General features: G+C 50.0%; 1 protein-coding gene across 7 annotated transcripts in view; it reads left to right on the top strand.

The window, feature by feature from the left end:
- Dclk2 (doublecortin like kinase 2) overlaps positions 1-17242 on the top strand; it is a 129901-nt gene extending 112659 nt beyond the window's left edge. For 4 of the 7 annotated variants that reach the window (XM_015995333.3, XM_015995332.3, XM_015995331.3 and 1 more), the window contains 6 exons: positions 3861-3994; positions 4345-4422; positions 9145-9241; positions 9808-9888; positions 11073-11189; positions 15918-17242. In XM_015995333.3, the coding sequence (XP_015850819.1) occupies positions 3861-3994; positions 4345-4422; positions 9145-9241; positions 9808-9888; positions 11073-11189; positions 15918-16181 (771 nt within the window). In that variant the 3' untranslated portion in view covers positions 16182-17242. Of the gene's footprint in view, positions 1-3860; positions 3995-4344; positions 4423-9144; positions 9242-9807; positions 9889-11072; positions 11190-13663; positions 13749-14554; positions 15872-15917 lie in introns of those variants that run through there. The other 3 variants (XR_001577875.3, XR_001577873.3, XM_015995336.3) reach the window with 3 other exon arrangements.
- The last annotated feature ends 1661 nt before the right edge of the window (positions 17243-18903 follow it).

The following is an 18903-nucleotide window of genomic DNA, read 5'->3' as shown; positions in this document are numbered from 1 at the left end:
TTGGCTCCAGACATTTTTGTGTGTTTGTGGAGCTAAGGGTTTACCACGAGGCCTCGCTCATGCTGGGAATCACTCCACCACGGAGCTGTACCATAGCCACTCAGTCTCTTAATCTGAATGGTCATCTCAAAACTCAAATGCTGCCTCAAGGTGGACTGTGTGGAGGGTAGATAATGCAGAACACTGATGTCTCCAACATCTGCCTCGGCAATAATCAGGAAATCTGATTGGAGTTCCTCTTCTGCTCTAAGTATGTTTTCACCTCTTCTAAATCTGCATTAAGGGCCTGGTGGTCCCAAAGGGGAGGAAAATGGTGAGAACTAATGGTTGATGTAGACGGACTGTGGGGTCGGACTCCGGAAATGGCCTTAGTAACGTACACATGTCCGAGTGGCGTGTGTGTCGGCCATGGAAGGCCAAATCACTTGCATCTTAGATTAGTTAGCAGGCCGGCATTGGCCTGAGGAGAACGTGCCATTGAAGCCCTAAAAGTCGATGCCCCTCATGACTCTTGCTCTCTTCCTGTCTGAGAACTAATTCAGTTTTTAAGCAGCAGGGCATGCTGACATCTGATTTGCATCCCGTTTCCTGGTAGCAGTGTGATAACTTAAGGCCCTGCCAAGGCAGATGTATGGGCCGTGTGTCAGGGAGCATGGAGGTGGCCGTTAGTGCCGTGAGTTACAGCCCAGGGGTGCCCTGTCATAGTTAACTATGGGAGAGCAGTGATAAATTCAGGGTTTCCAGGAGTTCTGGGGACAGGAGAGAAGAGGTGTGGTTTCTCCTCGTTGATGTCCTTCTAAATCATTACGCTGGCATTTTATTTAGAGAGCATAAGGGATTGGCTTTGGCTGTGGGACCTGCGTTTCTCACGTTCTTCAGTTTTGCATTCTGCCAGCCATTTGATGGAGCATCTCTCAGTGTGAAGTGGGCCATTGGAACGTGGCGGGGCTGGGTTTTCACAGTTGTTTTAAATTCATTCAGAATCTGCACACTTTGAGGCTGCCCGGGTTTGGGCATTGTGTAGCTACAGAACCCATTGCGTGGTGGTTCAGTGTGTCGATACGAGGGCTCCTGGCTGCAAAGCCTGCTTGGTAGCTGAAGCTCGGTTCCGTGTGCCGGTTTCCTTGCCTGCCAAATGCAGGTAGCAATTCCTTTTCTGGTTGGCCGGTGTGGTCCTCATCTAAGTCTAGTGGCGTGCTTGGGAGAGTATGTAAATCTGCAAAGTTCCCGAGGCTGTCGGTAACTGCCAGGAAGCCTGGGGAACTGCTGTTCTTCATTCCCTCCCTCTCTCCTTCCCTTCCAGGCCTCGTGCAGGGTAGGCCAGCTCCCCACCTCTGAGCTGTACCCCAAGCTCCATGGTCAGTCTCCTAAAACAGTGTCTCTTTGCCATGCGGAGACACCGTTGTGTTTAATTTTCCCTGTCAATTTAAAGAGAATCTCCAGTTCAGATTTAAAGATGATTAATATTTTCCCTATTTTCTTCTGCATGGGGAGGAGGTGATTCAGATAAATCACTATGATCTCCCACTTCTCTGTTCAAGGCATACTTTCTCTTCGTGTTTAGCCCAGGAGTCCCACTTGTCCCGACAACTCAGCAGCTATCGGCTGCTCTGTCCTTTTCTGTCTGTACTTGGGCGTCTGACGCTGGGTTCTGTGGGGGATGTGAAAATGGCTTCCGAGACCGTCTGACAACCACCTCCCAGCACCCCTAGACATTTCTAAATGGAGGGTTTAAAATAAACAGCTTTATAAAAACAGTACCTAATGAGTTGTAAAAATAAAATAACAGTGACGTATCTGAGACTTTGACTCATGGTACAGACATTTGGGAAATCATGCTTATACATGGCCTTATCACTACGGTGTCTTAGGGAATTTGGTTCTAATGTTTGGGTTTCAGTAAATGCACCATAAATCCTAACTCTAATTATGTGAGATTGTTCTCACTCATGTTTACATTAAACACCATGGGTGGAGAGTTGTCCTATGTGGCGTGACTAAGAATCTCGACTCTTGGCTTCCAGCTAGACCATTTGTATATTGGAGTATGTTTCTGCTGTGTTGTGCGGTTCACACAGAGCGATACATACTTTAGAGATACAAACCATCACTAGTACTCAATGACTCTCTAAAGTCATGAAGATGTGTATGAGCTGTGTACATGCTGTGGACAAACATGGAATATACTTCCATTACATGGAAGACACAGCATGTCCCAAAGGAAGAAACGTTCTGGAACAGATGAAGACAAGCAGGAGAGGGAGGCAGGCCTTCAAAATGCCTGTAAAGCTTGGATGGCATACCATAGGGTCTGTGCTTTCTATTGATGGCTGCCTAAGTCACTCCCCTCAGTGGGTGACGCTCTTAGCTGCTTATGTTGAGAAAACGGCACTCTAAATATTTCCCCTTCCAGAGTTTGTAGTGGTTGAAATGAAAGTCCAGTTCAGTAGTAAAACACGAAGAAGAACAAGTAGTATGGAACATATAAAAATAGAGACTTGCATATTGGTTTGGTCTGTGCAGTTACTAGTCTCTGAAATTCGGTGCTTTCCAATGGACACACAAGCGACCAGTGTATACTGGCCAGTTTTGGATTATGCAGCGAGTCCCAAGTTAGCTGTGTACATGCTCCTTGGCTCCCAAAACGGTCTGCTTGTAATGTTATTTCCAGGCTTTTATCACTTAAGGAAGGTTTGCTTGGATATAAGGCAAATCTTACTCAATGATGTGGCCATTGTAAGCACATGGATATGTCTACAAGTGTAAGAAATCTCAAGAAGGAAGTTCAAGTAACTCAGTGCTGCTCAAAGAGAGCCTTGTTAAGGCTGGGACATCGCAGTTCATGTACACTTTTAACTTTTGAAAAACTATATAACGTACTCAGTAACTCTCATGGTAAGTATTTATTGGAAATAATGTAATATCAGCTACATATCATTTTATTATATGTACCACAATTTACTTAGCCATCACTCTGTTAGCCAGTTGATTGAATCTGTGTTTAAAGATCATAAATACAGACATTGACAGCTGGGTATAACGTTTGGGTCTTTCTGTTCCTTTCGAAGGGATTCTTAGTTATAGATTTATTGGGCCGAAGTTCCTGTTTAGATTCATGCTGTCTGATTCTAAAGTGCATTTTCTTTCTAAGCTTCTGAGTTTTTTTCCATGCAATGTTTATATCTTAGGTTTAGGGGTGTTTCAGTGGTTGGACTGCTGGTTAACATAACTAGACACTGAGCTCAACCCTCAGCACCACACATGGAGCTAGAAAAGAGCCCATAATACTCCTAGTTCACCAGCTGTCCAGAAAGCAAGCCTGCTGGAGAACCCCTAGCATTTACGTTTGATGAACCCCCTTCTTGGGGTGCTCCAATATCTTAAGAACCACATTAAGCACTACATACAGGTCGGTTCCTGATCTGCTGGCATTGGGACCTTGCTTCCTGCAAAGGGGGAAAATAGCATGTTTCCAATTTCACAGTTGAACAAAAATCTCTGAAGAGATATCTTGGCCCTTTAAGACTGTGGTACTCTTTTTTTTTTTTTTTTTTTTTTTTTTTGGTTTTTCGAGACAGGGTTTCTCTGTGTGGCTTTGCGCCTTTCCTGGAACTCACTTGGTAGACCAGGCTGGCCTCAAACTCACAGAGATCTGCCTGCCTCTGCCTCCCGAATGCTGGGATTAGAGGCGTGTGCCTCCACCACCCGGCAAGACTGTGGTACTCTTACCAAAAGAACTTTCCTCAGGTCTTTCCTGTCTAATTCCAATGTCCCTCTCACAGTTATTGTAGGAGGAGAGAGAGAGAGAGAGAGAGAGAGAGAGAGAGAGAGAGGTGATCGTTGGCTTGTTTCTGTTTCAGGTGTGCGAATATCCGGATGGAACCAAGTCTTTGAAGCTGGGAGACTTCGGGCTGGCTACAGTGGTTGAAGGCCCTTTGTACACTGTCTGTGGTACCCCGACCTACGTGGCACCAGAAATCATTGCAGAAACAGGGTGAGATTCTCCTTGTCATCGGTGAGAAAGGCACATAGCTGTCCCTGCTGCTTTGTGCTCATTGTATCCTGGGAAGAAAGCCTGGGAAGCCGAGAGAGACGTGACCTAAACCACGACCTTGACGTTAAGGAATAGCTTGTTCTTATCTGGCTAAGAGCCCTAGGCCTGTACTTCTGTGCTTTGGTCAGTGTTGGGGGTGGGGACAGTGGTCCCTGATGGTGGTTAGATTGAGAGAAAACAGATGGCTTTTTCAGAGGACGACTGCTGTGACAGGAATGAAGGCAGTTCTTGAGCAAGGAGGCACATGCTCAGGTCAACCCTTACCTGCTCTCCCTCACTCTGTTTTCCAGTTATGGCCTGAAGGTGGATGTTTGGGCAGCTGGTGTGATTACATACATCCTTCTCTGTGGATTCCCACCATTCCGGAGGTAACTCTATTTGAATTACAAATTCTCAGACACTTAACTCCTGGCAGAAAGAACCCTAAGCTGGTGAATAAAATTACCAGTTTAAAATGATATAAATACACCTTTCGCTATTTATCTTAATTTACAGCCTACGAATGCAAACTCATGTTTTTTCCTTGGTGTTTTGGTATATATAGATATAAATTGTGCTTGAACACTGGGGTCATGCTTGCATACTCTGCCTCGGGGCTGTGACTAGGCCGACTATACTTCAGATGGGAGGTCTTTGCTTTGTGTATGAACCTGTGAGCTCCTTCTTGGTGTCACACAGACTCTAGACTTTGCAGCTTCTCACTCATTTTAAAGAAGGGTCGGGTTAAAGCTCCTTGAGTGGAAACCGGGATCAGCTGGGTGTCCGTTTCCAAGTCCCTGGTGTAGGTATTACTTTTTTTTTTAATTCGAGAGCAGTGTCGTAAACATCTTGATTTTTATATAAATTTCTAAAACATTCAACTTCTTGTAAAACCAGCAACTCTTTATGGTAGTCTTAGCCCTACATGTGACATTTCTTACCTGAGAAGTGGAGTCACAAAAATCTTGGCAGCTCCATGCTGGCCTGGTGGGAACAGAGGCGAACACAGGCATGCTTCAGGCCGGTCATGGTTCCAGGGCTGAGCCAGCCACGTTGGCTACAGTTCTTTTGCTCTGTTTCATCACCTGTTCTGGGCAGGTGACTGACGTGGAAGCAGAAGGGCATCTACTAGTGTGTGGTTGCCTTCCTGCCCCTCCCTCACTCTGTTGGTGAGTGGCTACCCGTGGTGAGCCAGGTAAGTGATGGCCGGAGTGCACAGGCCCCGTCCTCAAAGCTGAGATTTTAGACCCATCTCAGCCACTGTAAGGAACCACCACAAACTATGTGGCCAATTGAGACTGGAAACTTATTCTCACGATGCTGGAGGCTGAGGGGTTCAAGACCAACACACCAGCAGGTTTGGTGTCTGGTATGGACCTGCCTCCTGGGCAAGGCGCAGCCATCTTCTCTGTGCAAATTCTCACAGCAGAAGAAGGATGACCTCTAGGATCTTCTTACTGCCCTAGCTTTTTTTTTGTAAATGGTGTTGTGGTTTGAGCTTAAGGCTTCATGCTAGGCAAGGCCTCTACCGCTGAACTATATCCTCGCCAGGGTCTTTCCCAAGAACACTACAATTGTCTTCATGAAGGCTCTGCCCTCCTAACTCTGGCTGTGACCCGAAAACCCGCCTCCTAATGCTGTCCAAGTGAGGATTAGGTTTCCCCATAAGGAGTTTTGAGGCGTACACCATGGTGTTTAAATGTTGCATTGGGTCAGCAAATGAAAAATAGTTTATCTTTTCTTTCCTAACATTTGCTATGAAAACTTCCTGGAGCAAAGGAAGTTTTAATTTCTTTTTTCTTTAAATTCTGACATTTTCCATTTGAGTTTTACGGTGATTTAACTGATAATTGCTGTGAGCAGAGTGCCACAGAAATGTTAGTCTGCTTTGAACAGAGACATGGAGCACAAGAATAATGACCCAGACCAACTGACTGGGGTGTGCTTGCTTGCCTGGCTCCGTGGTGGCTAAGTGTAGTGTAAGTGTGAAGAAGTTACCTGATGGACTCCTTGATGTAAGGCAGAAAGGAGGAAGTAGAGGGTGGATCCTATGTGATCTTTTTACAGCCACTTGGGGACTGGGATGGTTTGGGTGATGATTTTTGGGGGGAGCTAGTCAAATGTAGAAGGATGGTGTGTTTTGCTGACATGTGATATCTGGACCAGTTAACATGGAGTTCCTCTTCATATCAAGTTCATATCAGGGAAGAGGGGTTTGGGGGATCAGCATTAGGGAATGTATACTCACAACTCCCTCTAGTGTTTATAGTTTCTGATGCAGCCAGGGAGCGTTGTGTTTGTATTGTCATGGAAGTGGGTTCAAGTCGGATGTCACTGTCACTGTCGCTGGAGGGCAGCAGCGTTGTGAGATGGAGAGGGAGTGGGACTCATTAGAACAGCCCACTGCCTTCTGAAGGGCTGCCCAGTGTCAGAAAAACCTGTCTCACTTTTACGTTTTAAGGAAATGCTTTTCCTCTTTGCTAGTGAGATAATCTGTGACATGAAACATCTCTTCTAGAAGCATCTTTGACGCACAGACATGCTAGGCAGATTTTACAACCCACTGTTATATAAAAACATATATGGGCCATTAAGGATGTGTTGATTTAAATGATTATTGTCTAGTTGGATGGCATAAACTTGGGCATACCGGGGCTGGGGAGGGAGCTCATTGAGTTGTTAGAGGGCTTTGTGACACGTGAAGCCCTTGGTCCAGTCTCCAGCACTACATAAAACCCAGGATGACAGCACACAGGACTTGGAATCAAGGAAGATACAAAGTTCAAAGCCATCCTTGGCTGTGTAGCAAGTTTGAAGCCATGCTGGGCTATATGAGACCCTGTCTCAAAAACAAACAAACAAACAAACAAATAAATAAATAAATAAATAAATAAAAGCAACAACAGCATATACATGTATGTGTATGTATATTAACGTTCTCTAAGCAAGCATTCCAAGTGCTTTCTTTGTCTTATACAAAGTCACCTTTAACTAGAAGTTTTTGAACTGAGATTGTTACTCTTTCATCATCTGTCACTGAAAGAGAGACTGTTTTCTTCTTAATTGCCTGTTTTATACTCACAGCCCGTTCATCTATGGGATATATTGTCTTAGAATAAAAAAAAAAAAGCACCCCAAGCGGCTCCACCAGACCTTGTAGTATAAACGTGATAATAAATCCAGCGTGGATTCAAATGGAATAGCTGTTTGTACCTGATTACCAGGCACGGTGGACCATCTGCAGGGAGATGCTCTTCGCTGGGTGCACAGTTCTGATGATTGACAACGTTGATCCTTGGGGTCCCATTAGCACTCTGGGGTCTCTTTTGCTGAGTTGGGCTATATTGCTTGGAGTCTGTGGACTGCTGTGCATGGCTGTTGCAGATGGACTCCAGCTTTTAGCTGTATATTGGCTACATGATCAGGTCAACATAAGCTACCCTTGACTCCAGGGGAAAAAATGAAGGGGGGATGAATAGAGTGCTAGGAACAGTTTTGAAAGTAGATTCTATGTATGTCTTCTTCTAACACCGTCTGGTGTGCTCTTGCTTCTGAAGGCTTCTGTAGAATCCCGCTGTGTTCTTCTTCAGTTTCACTCCTTTTGAAGGGGCACTGAACTGATTACAGCAGTGCAAAGGAGAGAGACCATCGTGCTTCCAAAGAAATGTGTGTGCACTCACTTTCCAGGCCAGCAATAGTGACTCTTGCCTTGCCTGGTTGTCCCACCCCGCCCTTGCTCCGCGGTGTACCTCTTTCCTTCTGTGTGGACCAGCAGGTGTCTCCCAGTGCGTCCCTTGACTGTAACGGTCAGTTGGGTCATTAGACAGACCTAGCTACTGTGCCTAGACCCGGCCCTACGTGGTCTGTTTCTAAGGACTCCACGCTTTATGCTCTTTGAGAATGTGGGAACCAAACCCCTAAAAGCTTGCCAGAGATAGCCTAAGAAATGTGTACTCTCCCCAGGTAATTCCTGATGTGTACTCCTGGATTTTAGTTTTGGTCCTAACAGCCTATTCTGAGTTTTCTCTTGGGGCCTGTGGTGGACCAAGAAAGCTAGACATGTTTCCTGTTTCTAGTCCTGTGTTCACCACGCCCACACCTTTCCCTTCAGTGGTCACATCCCACTGGCACTTCGATCCACTGTTGAGTGCCACAGATTTGTTAGACACTGTTGTGTGTTTCGGGAAGGGGCAAGCAGTGCGGCTTGGGAGACATTCCCTTGAGAGCATCCGAGGTGCTTTGCCTTGACTGAGCAAGCCTAGCTGGCATCCTCGGAATGTTCTTTCTCTGAGACTGAGCACAAAGGAAAGTTGAGTTGTGGGGAGCAAGTCAACGTTGTGATTCCTTAAATCTAGGTCTGAACTCCGAATGATTTTCAATAATCTTGGTGTTTTGTTGAAAACGTAGAAAAAGAAAGGTTGAGTAGAGGCTGCTTTTGTGCTGTTAGAGGCATGAGCCATGGGGGATGCCAGTCTCCCCACCGCGGTTTCCATTATCTGTGATTTCTGGTTTTTTGTTGTGCTCTGTGTGTGTGTGTGTGTGTGTGTGTGTGTGTGTGTGTGTGTGTGTGTGTGTGTGTGTATGTATGTGTACATATATATATATATAATTATATAAGATCTCTTTTTTTTCTCTCTCTCTTCACACACACACACACACACACACACACACACACACACACACACACACACACACACTAGTTTTTCTCCCTGAGATAAGCTCTGGCTATGTTTCTTTGGTTGGCCTTGAACCTCTGGACTCAAGTAATAATATTGCCTCAGCTCTCCCAGTATCTGGTACTACAGGGACATGCCCCAACACCTGTCTTTCATTTTAACCCTTTATAAGCACCCTTTGTGGGGCATTAAGTGCACAGCCATTCATACCATCCACTGCTGGAACTTTTTCATCTTTCTAAAGAACTGGAACACTCTGCTTGGGTCATTTCCTGTCTCTCTGGTTCCCAGGCCTAGGAAGTGTCCTTTGGCTCATTGTCCAGAAGGAAAATTCTGTTGTCACCATGCAGCTCTGACCCACAGCTGAGCCTTGACTCCGACCCGTTGCCCAGAGACCCCTAGTGACTCTAATTTTCCCCATTCCTTTGTCACCAGTGAGAACAATCTCCAGGAAGACCTCTTTGACCAGATCCTGGCTGGGAAGCTGGAGTTTCCAGCCCCCTACTGGGACAACATTACAGAATCTGCCAAGGTACCGTTCGGGGCTCTTCCTGTGTGCACGCAGGGGCCTGTGTGAGGGGCTGGGCAGCCCCAGCGTGGGCTCAGAGGCTTGACTTTTAATGTGTGGTCTTTTTGCAAGTGTACCTTACCGTAGAGTCTCTGAAGTCGCTAATTAGATCGACATCTGCACCACAGTGCTCCTCTAATGTCGATAAACGTTCATGCCCTTCTTTCTTAAACAAATGTATGTTGGGCGCTCCTCACAGTATGGTAATGAATGAATGAACTAAGTGATGAAAGGGAACGCAGTATCCTACTATGGAGTGAAGGTGAAGGCCCAAAGTCTTAGGCGAGTCAATCTTAGTTGCTGCAGAGTCAGGGGAGACTTCTCATACACTGCTGCCCCGGCCGTGGATGTGGGCCATGTCTCCGCTCTGCAAGTGTGGGTGGTTGGCTTCATGCTCGGTGGCTGAGCTGCTGGGTTGGCTCTTGATTTCTGTATTTATGCCGGGATTCCCCTCTTTGTCCTCTGTGGTCTCCTACCCCTCCCCTCCCCTCCCCTTCCCTCCCCTTCCCTCCCCTTTCTCCCCTTTATAGGAATTAATCAGTCAAATGCTTCAGGTAAACGTTGAAGCTCGTTGTACTGCGGGGGAGATTCTGAGTCACCCCTGGGTGTCCGTAAGTACCCACATCCCCAGGGATTTATATTGTATGGCCAGCAGCATGCTCCCTTCCTTGTGTGTGTTTCCCACAGAGAGAGTTGGGCATTCAAATACTATAGCAGATACAATGTCTGTCCTAATGATCAAGTAGCGTGGGAGAAGATGGCTGATCCAGAGTCCTCCATCTGCTCAGTGAGTAACCTGGATAGTCTGTCCCTTGCTGGATCTCAGTTTACTCATCTGCGAAGTGATGGGGTTGGCCATGATGCCCCTTAAGGGTCCCTCCCGTGGCTTCTTTCTAGTTGTGGGGTTTATGTTTCCCCGGAGGTGGACATGTTTCAGACTGTGACTCTGTGTCCTCGTGGCATGCAGTCCTCCTGTGGACTGGAAAGAGAGACGATCTCTCCCAGAGGTGGCAGAGAAGATGTGCAGGTCACATGCTCCCTCTCGAGGTCAGCTCCTGAATCCTGGGCTAGCTAGCCCCAAGGCCATGTCACTGTGTACCTCCTCCACCCTGCAAACTGCTTCCCTGCCGAGTGACTAGTGGAGAAGGTGCCACGTCTCTGTCTCTGTGAGAATTAGGGCTGTCAGCCCAGTGACTTGTGTACTGGAGACCGAGCTTGAGCATGGGGCCTGTTCTCTGCTACTTTGTTCTTTTAACTTAAGAAGTGGGTCAAACATTAGGCTCAAGCCACATTCCCTCCTCAGCCTGCCCATAACCAGAGCTACAGCAGGGCATCACCACACCAGACACACCTTCTTGATTAAAACGATAACCTGTTCATTTATGTATTTCCATGGGAAGAATTGTGTTATAGGTGCCCCGGGAGAGGGTCTCAGAAACCCAAACAATGCCATCATCCTTCCTTTTCGTGGAGACCTGTGCTTTCTCCTGGGTCAGAGGTGGGAATGGATGGCACAATGCCTTTCTGAAGGCAGGAGGCACTGCAGTGTTGTGTGTCTCCGCCACGCTGAGGATGGAGTCCAGGGTCTACTGCATGCTAGTCCCGTGCTCTTCCACAGCGCTGTACAGAGGCAGCAATGGCCTTCGAAAGAACTGAACTTCTTCTTGTGGCCGGGAGGCGCCTGTTCAGGAAGGAGTCCTTAGGGTGAGGGTGGGGGAGGGGCCGTAACTGTAGAGAGCCGACAAAGTGCCATGGGTCCAGGGTCAACTGCGTTTGTTTTTCTTCCTTTCTGTAGGATGACGCATCCCAGGAGAATAATATGCAGGCTGAGGTTACAGGTAAACTCAAACGGCACTTTAATAACGCGCTCCCCAAACAGAACAGCACCGCCACCGGGGTCTCCGTTATCATGGTGAGTGGGGTGCAGAGCCCTGCCCCAGAGAACTGGGGGCGTCTGGCCTGGCTGCTGAGCTGGAGTTGTCTCTGAACTAGATAGCCAGGGTCCCACGCATGGAAGCCGGTGTCTTCCATGTTCCCGTTTTCCTGGGGGGATTGACTGGCATGTGAAGGTGCTTCCAGCCCTACCCCTGACTCTGCATGGCAGGCTAGAGGCTGGGAGGTGACGTGGAAGCCATAGTGGTAGGTAGGCGCAGGGAGTGCCTGGGCTTGGGCCTTCCTGGGCAGTTGCTGCCCGTCTCATACCTGCTGCTACATTTAGGGAGAGGTTGCCAGGCAGCCCCGCAGGCTGGGCCCGGAAGGCAGTGAGGCCCTGCCTCCTCCAGGCTCATGATTCTCGGACGTGCCATTTCCATGGGACTTGGGATAAGAAACAGCCAAGTTAACAAACATCCCCTTTTAAAGACAGTGTTTAATTAAAAAAAAAAAAAATAGTTGGTGTATTTTTAAAGCCATAGAAGAATACTTTTTTAAAAAAATAGTTTTTCATGGTTAAAATTTTATATAAAAAAGTAACAATGATCCTATTTTTGCACTTCTTCCAAACTACTTAAGGCCACATATCTAAATATTTAAACACATCAAATGAAAACCAAAAGAAAATATAGGACAGAAAAAGAAAACACAAGCAAGGTCATTAATTTCCTGCCCAGGCTGGAGCTCTGTGAAGTGGGACTGGGGGCCGCTCCGAGCATCTCCCACCTGCTACTCGGCCAGGGCATCTCCAGCAGCAGCTGCCCTGTCCTGCCCACTCACAGCAGACAGCAGGGCCAGCGGCCCCGGAGAGGGGCAGCGGCCTGCGACTCAGCAGCTCTGTCCCCCCCTAGAGCAGCCTCTTGTCACCTGGGAAAGGTTCTGTGTCAGGCGAATGTGGGCGTCCAGGAAGCCACAGCCTGCACATGGCCCTTATGGACATGAGCCCTGCTGTTGGTGAAGCCCTGCTCCTTCCTGGTACCTGCTGGTCTGTGGTGCTGTGCCTTCCTCCAGGGAAGCTGGGTTCATTCATGACGCCCCGTGCTGGGGACTGTGTGCCCCCCTTTCTTCTCCAGGCACAGTTTGAGCCTACAGACTGGACTTTGTGCCATCTCGTAGGACTTTGGGATGCTCCATGTCGAACCCCGGAAGAGTGGAGTTGTGGTTTTTCTTTCCACCATGGCAGTGTCTTACCAAAAACCCGAGAAAGTCTGAGAGGTCACAGAGTTCCGGCTTCTGAGTTGAAAAGAACCATCCCTGCTGAGCTGACAGCAGGAGGGAGGCCCCTTCCCAGGGGTATTTTGAGACCTCTCCCATGAGCAGAAGCAGTGTGCCTCTGTGCCATGCATGGTGGTGTGGGCAGCTTCTGAGGAAGAGGAAATCAGGAAGAGTCTTCGTTTGTGCTGGGGTGCAGTGTGCGTGCTTACGTGTGTAGGCCTAGCAACATCTAGTAAAGACTTCAAGAGAATATGTTGCAATCAGATTTCATGTGGTACGGTGATTGGCTTTCTAGTCTTCTGAGACGTGTAACCTTGCAGCCCTGTAGGAGAATTTACCCAGTGACTCACTGGAATCCATGGCCATAGACCTGGGCCCTGCCTCCTGACCACTGAAGCTCAGCTGAGGTCCTAGAGTGATTGACAGTCCTCCCGGGGGCCGAGTGTAAGCTGTGTTCTGGGTAATAATGCAGAGAACCTCTCATCACTTTACCAACAGCAATTTCCCCCTTGCTAATGGAGTTAGTCAGATGTCAAACCCTCTGTTTTAATGGGGTGTTCCTGTGAAAGAACAACCCTTAAGAAGGGGACTGAATAAAAATTGCGTGTTGACGTATGTGCAGGAGCCGTTTGGCACATGTTGGCGGTGACATCCAGCTCACCTGGGTTCTCTGCATGAGCCTGCAGATTGTGAGCACTAAGGAACTGCCGGTGGTATCACTGCATTCAGGATCTCCTGGAGATACTCCCGGGACTCTTTTCTGGCGGTCTCTGTTCTCAGTGGTTCAAAGCCAGCCTGCCAGATTTGACCTATTCCTCAAAAGTAGCCGAAGGCTTCTAGCTTGTCTGTCCCCCAGTCAGGGCTGGGCCTAGGTGTGGTTGCAGGGGAGGGCGTGTGTAACACTTGGGGCCCTCCATCATGTTATGACTGTGCATCGAGGCATCCCATTCCTGCGGGCAGTTTTAAATTCTTTTTATATTGAAAATAAGCACAGAATGCCTGTCTCTGGCATTAATTGGTCATTACTGAGTGTATGGTCTCAGAAGCAGAGGGGTAGGGTGTGTTTTACAGCTGAAATGCTAGTGACCTCTGTGCATAGCTTAAAGACGGGGCCTTGCCTTGTGCCACCCCAGCATTGTCCCCAAAGTAGGTACCCAGGCTGCAGTGGTAGGAGAGGGACTGATTTACAAAGGCGAGGGACGGGGAAGCTGATGCTGATGTCTGCGTTTCACTTGACAGTTTGATTGGACAGTTTGAGAGGCACCTCACAGAGAGTCCCGCTCTTTCCCCAGTTGAGACGTGGGAAATCCCGAAGCAGACCCTGGTATTGAACATACTGTGTTCGTGGGAGCCCCCCCAATTCTCAGGCCCTCTTCCAACTGCATGCTTGTCTCAGACTTCTGACCCTCGGCTTCCTGCTGGTATGGGTCCTCTGAACCACTGACCTCCTTCTGGCCAGCCCAGCCCAGCACAGCACAGCACAGCCCAGCCCAGCCCAGCCCAGCCCAGCACAGCCTAGCACGCCTTTGGGGAGCTTCCTGTTAGACCTCTCAGCTTGTCAGCCTGCTTTCCTGCTCAGAGCGGGCTTCCAGCCGTCCTGTGCCCTGCTCCCGTCCACATAGGTGACAGTCCTGTGCCCTGCTCCTGTCCACATAGGTGACAGTCCTGTGCCCTGTTCCTGTCCACATAGGTGACAGTCCTGTGCCCTGTTCCTGTCCACATAGGTGACAGTTCTGTGCCCTGCTCCCATTTACATAGGTCAAGGGCATCTTTCTGGAAATGATAGCAGGAGATGAGTGTCTTTGTGAGGTTTTTGTGCTTTGTCAAGAGCTGCTGCATTTATCAGTAAGACAACGTGTGTCAGCCCGTCTCTAGGAAAAGGACGTGATCACATTGGAGAGAGTTTCAGAGAGGCCGATGGCTCTGTGTCACACTCTGCCTCTCCCTGACAGTCCTCAGCATGCAGATGAAGGAGAGTGTATTTGGGAGGTGGCTTCTTTGTCCCAGTGAGGCACAAAGCCTCGGCGACCAGAGGGGCCATCTTGTGGCCGAGAAGGGAAAGACAAGGCAGCTCCTTCCCTGGTCTGGCCGAGGAGGAATGTCGCCAGATGTACATTCTTTCCACCCCAGGGGGCGCTCTGCTGACTTGTAGGGGGTGATGGTGGTGATTCGGGGTTACTGTTTGGATCGTGTTGCTTCTGTTGAAAGTAAGTCCGGTTTCTGTCCCCGCTTCTCTCCCTTCCTGCCTCTCTGCTGCCGCATTGCTTCCCCTGACTAGGTCCAAGGCCATGGTATGTACTAACCGCACCGCCAGCTTCCGTCTGCCATGCACGCTCACGTTCTCGGGGCCAGAAGCGAAGAGGGGGAATAGCTAGGGGCGTGTGGCTTTCTTCTACCCTGGAGAAAGTCTGTTAGAAGTACGTGCTGCCTGTCTTGTGGGGGTCAGGGGGGCAGAGTGGCCGGCCTGGTCCCAGCAGCTCGGGAGCTAAGTTTCAGGCCAGGCTTCACCCACGCACCCCAGTTGGCTGAAGCTGGCCTCTGTAGGCAGCGAGTGCTCAGCTTGAGGTTGGCAGGAGCCGCGGGGCACGCGACCCGCGCCGCCTGTCTTGAGAAGCCTCGTTATCTGTTCTTTTCTCCATCCCTTTTTTATTTTTAAATCTGTGTTATTGTAGTGGACGAATCAATGGGACCACTCCCCTGCCTTGGGAGTTAGACTGCAGAATGCCTCCCGGTCCCTTCATCTTAGAAGATGGTACCCAAGACCCACAGTCTCTCCACCTTTAGGAAACCCAGTGAAGCGGCTACTGTTGGCTCCCAGAGCACCCAGGCTCCAGTGAGGCAGAGGAGACTCCATGCCTGGGGCCCCCCAGGATGGTTGAGAAGGAAGCCCTTGAGGGGTTGAGTAGATGGATAATGCAGGGGTCCAGCAGGTGCAGGCTCTCTCACAGGGAGAGGGGCAGGCAAAGATGCCATGGAGAGTCCATGTGGCTGCACCCCAGTGGATTCCTGGGCATATTACAGATGCCCTTCGGTTGTAAGGGCATTGTTTCTTTCTGACATGTAAGGGCCACCTATCTGTGACAAGAACTTTCTTTAGATAAGTGTACTAGTGTACTAGAGCAGCTGGCAGAGGCTGCCTGTCGTCCAGCACTCGTGGGTGTGGGCGTGGGCCAGACACTCAGAATTCAGGTGCAGCTCACCCCAGATTCGCTCAGGCCGCCTTGTGCGGGCCAGCCGCGTTTCCTGCCCCCCCCCCCCAGCTCCCATCACAGGCTGTGATGAGGGCAGAGGCAAAGGGCAGCTGCTGGGATGGGGTGGGGGTTGGGGGAGTGGGGCTCAGTTCCCTTTAGACGTCCCTCCGCTGGAGGCCTGGTGTGTTTCTCCTCTTCTGTTTCTGTGTCCTGTGCATGCATGCTGTGTCCTGCTTTCTGCTCCTGGGAGTGTGATGGAGCCAGGCCTGGATAATGTGGTGTCTCTGCCGCTCTCTCCCCAGAACACGGCTCTAGATAAAGAGGGGCAGATTTTCTGCGGCAAGCACTGTCAAGACAGCAGCAAACCCGCCAGGGAGCGGACCTCGCCAGCCCCTCCCCCAGCCCGGGAGGCCCCTCCCCCAGCCCGGGAGGCCCCTCCCCCAGCCCAGGAGGCTCCTCCCCCAGCCCGGGAGGCTCCTCCCCCAGCGGAGTCTCCCAAGCCCCCTCGACCTCCAGCCGCCTCTGGCTGTGATCCTGCAGGGACCTGGCGCCGCCACCGAGACTGAACGCTGTGTAGACAGGCCCGAAGCTGCTCGCCGCCTCCGCCGCTTGCCAGGAAGGCGACTCTTCACCAGGCCTCATCTCCTTGCTGAAAGAGCCTTTCCGTCCTGACTGCTGTTTTGACAGTTTGTTGGCATGTTCTGTCACGGCCTGGGAACAGGACTAGGGTATCCTGGAGCCCGTGTTCAGGATGGCCTCGTGTACCCTGGGTTCTGCCCTCTCTAGTTCCTGGCCATGTCAAGCCATGTCAGTTGTGGAGACATATTTGGAGTGACTCATTTTAAATCAGCCGTGTTTCTAGTTCAGTAGACACTTGGCGGCTTTACACAGAGAATGTGCAACTTTTATCTGGAATTACATTCTTTTTATAGAAATGCATCGGATGAACTAGGATTCTCCTACTGAAGGATACTCCAAGTGCTCCCTTCTCCCCGGGACACAGTTGTGATTGTTCCTTTGTAATGTCCTGTGAGAAGCAACATGGCCGCCTCCTCTTCATAGGAAGCCTGAGGCTCCTGGCTTCTGGATAGAAGAACTGATCACCTCCGATTCCTGACTGAGGGAATGCATCCTGATGCCCCAGGAAGCAGCTCCCCTCTGGCTGGGGTGCAGGGCTCACAGACCTGTCAGACATGCCCTCAGTTTCCCCTAGCGTTCCCTACACATGTATTAATAAATGCTTATGAAGTTGGCCTGGGGCTTTTCAGTGGACTGTGCAGCAGCTCTTGGAAGAGCAGGATGACCTTGACTGTGTCCCCACCAGGGGCTCCTCCCCCTCTGCTGTCTGTGAAGAGCACTCCAAAGCCATGGCAGGTCTGCTGAGACCCAGCGGGGACTGGGGCGCATGGTGCTCCTTGAATGTCCTGTGACAACCTTCTGGAAGGCTGCTGGCAGTTTTTCCTTTTTTTCCACCGCCCTCCTCTTTTTAATAATTGTATATAACTGTATTGTTTTACCTGCTTGTCTTCTGAACGGGTGGGCCCTACAGTTCACTCTCATTGTTAGATTTTTGCCTTCTCCAAGTATCCCCGACCTGCAATAAACTCCTCCCTCTTCGGAAAAGCCATGGGGTGGGCAGAGGTTTCTGTGTGGTTGATTTGGACAGTGCATGTGATCAGAGCACCTCTCCTTGGTCCAGACCCTCGGGGGCCAGTGTCTGGGGCCACTCCTGCAAGAGCACACAGATCTTTGCCTTGGCTGAAGTGTATGTGACCACAGGTGCTGAGACTCGGACCAAAGCACCAAAAGAAGCAAGCTGTTCAGAGAGGGAGCTAGGGACAGTCATAGAAAAGCTGGGGCTCAGAGAAAGTGGGCTGGAGCAGCTTCCCATGCCTATCCTGGCTGGGGCCCCACTTCTCTGACTTGTAAGTTACAAGTTTCCCCGTGAGGCCCTGCTTTCTGCTTATGACACTGCTCATCTGTGCCTCTGGTCACCCAGAGCTGTCTCTGTCACCTTCTCGGAGCTTTACATCGGTCCGGCTGGAAACCCCTGGCCAGGCTCCAGATCTCTCGGCTCAGGACGCTGAGGGAAGGAGACAGCGGATGGCCGGCTGGTCCTGGGTTCCACCCAGAGCTGTAGCAGACATGGGAGGAAGAAGTGTTGGAGAACACTGTGGGCTGCAGGGTTAGAACATTTTGCATGTGTCTCCTCAGTAACTGGTTAAAAAAGGTTGAGTCTTAATTATGTGTGTGCCTGTCTGTGTGCATGCAAATGCATTGTCCATGGAGTCCAGAAGAGGGCAGCAAATCTGAAGCTGGAGTTCCAGGCAGGTGTGAGCTGCCAGACGTGGGTGGGTGCTGGGAATCATACTCTGGTCCTCTGGAAGAACAGTAAGTTCTTTTAACCTCTGAGCCATCTCTCCAGCACCAAGAACAAGATTTTTCACAGCCTTGTGGCCGTTTTGCTTTCAGAGAGGGGAAGAGTTAATGCAGAAGAAGAAAAAGGGCAGGTGGTGGCCAGGGTGTCTGCTGCTCATCACAGCCTCCTCCCTCTCAGCTGTGGTGCTAATTCGAGCTAAAGACTGAGTGCGTGGTCAGTGCAGGACCCACCCGTGTCTGGGAAGAAGATTCCTTGTTCAGCATGTGCCCTCCCTTTGTCCCTGGGGGAGGCAGGCAGTCAGGGAAGCCCGTACTGCCTCACAGTCCTTCCCTGGTGACAGTCCTTCCCTGGTGGGTAGGGTCCCTGGGAAGCCCAGAGCAGACGAGGTGAAGGAACAAGCCGGTAGGCAGCCGGGCCAAGACCAAGGAGCCACAGGAGGGGTGTCTATGGCTGTGCCCCACTGCTGAGCCGGTATCCACCCAAGCAGCAAGGCTGGGGAAGGGTTGGGGGAAGGACACACAGTTCCTCTGTCCATCTGCTGCATCAACACTTAGAAGCTGAAATTCTGTTCTCACGATCCAAATTAAATACAGGTACTTTATTTCCGGGTGCTCACATCCTTTTGAGAGAGTGGTATGTGCCTGTTCAGACTCATTCTCCTCCCGAAGAGGGGCAGTGTTGGAGGGTGGGGGGTAAACTTGGATGGTGGCAGATTAATGCAAGTGGACGCCATGGGAAGTGGGTACCTGATGCCCTCCACAGCTGAGGGGGGGTCTCCCACCCCCCTCTCTCTGCCTCCCTTTGCAAAAGGTGGTGGGCATGGACATGTGTTACACGTATTCATTAAATGCATTTGATAAAACACCCAGAATCTCATCATGGCTAAGAGTGTGCGACTTAGGAAACGG

Source organism: Peromyscus maniculatus, chromosome 6, assembly GCF_049852395.1.
Source record: "Peromyscus maniculatus bairdii isolate BWxNUB_F1_BW_parent chromosome 6, HU_Pman_BW_mat_3.1, whole genome shotgun sequence".
Lineage (NCBI taxonomy): Eukaryota > Metazoa > Chordata > Mammalia > Rodentia > Cricetidae > Peromyscus > Peromyscus maniculatus.
Note: the sequence above shows the minus strand (reverse complement) of the source record. Positions and strands in the feature narration are given on the sequence as shown.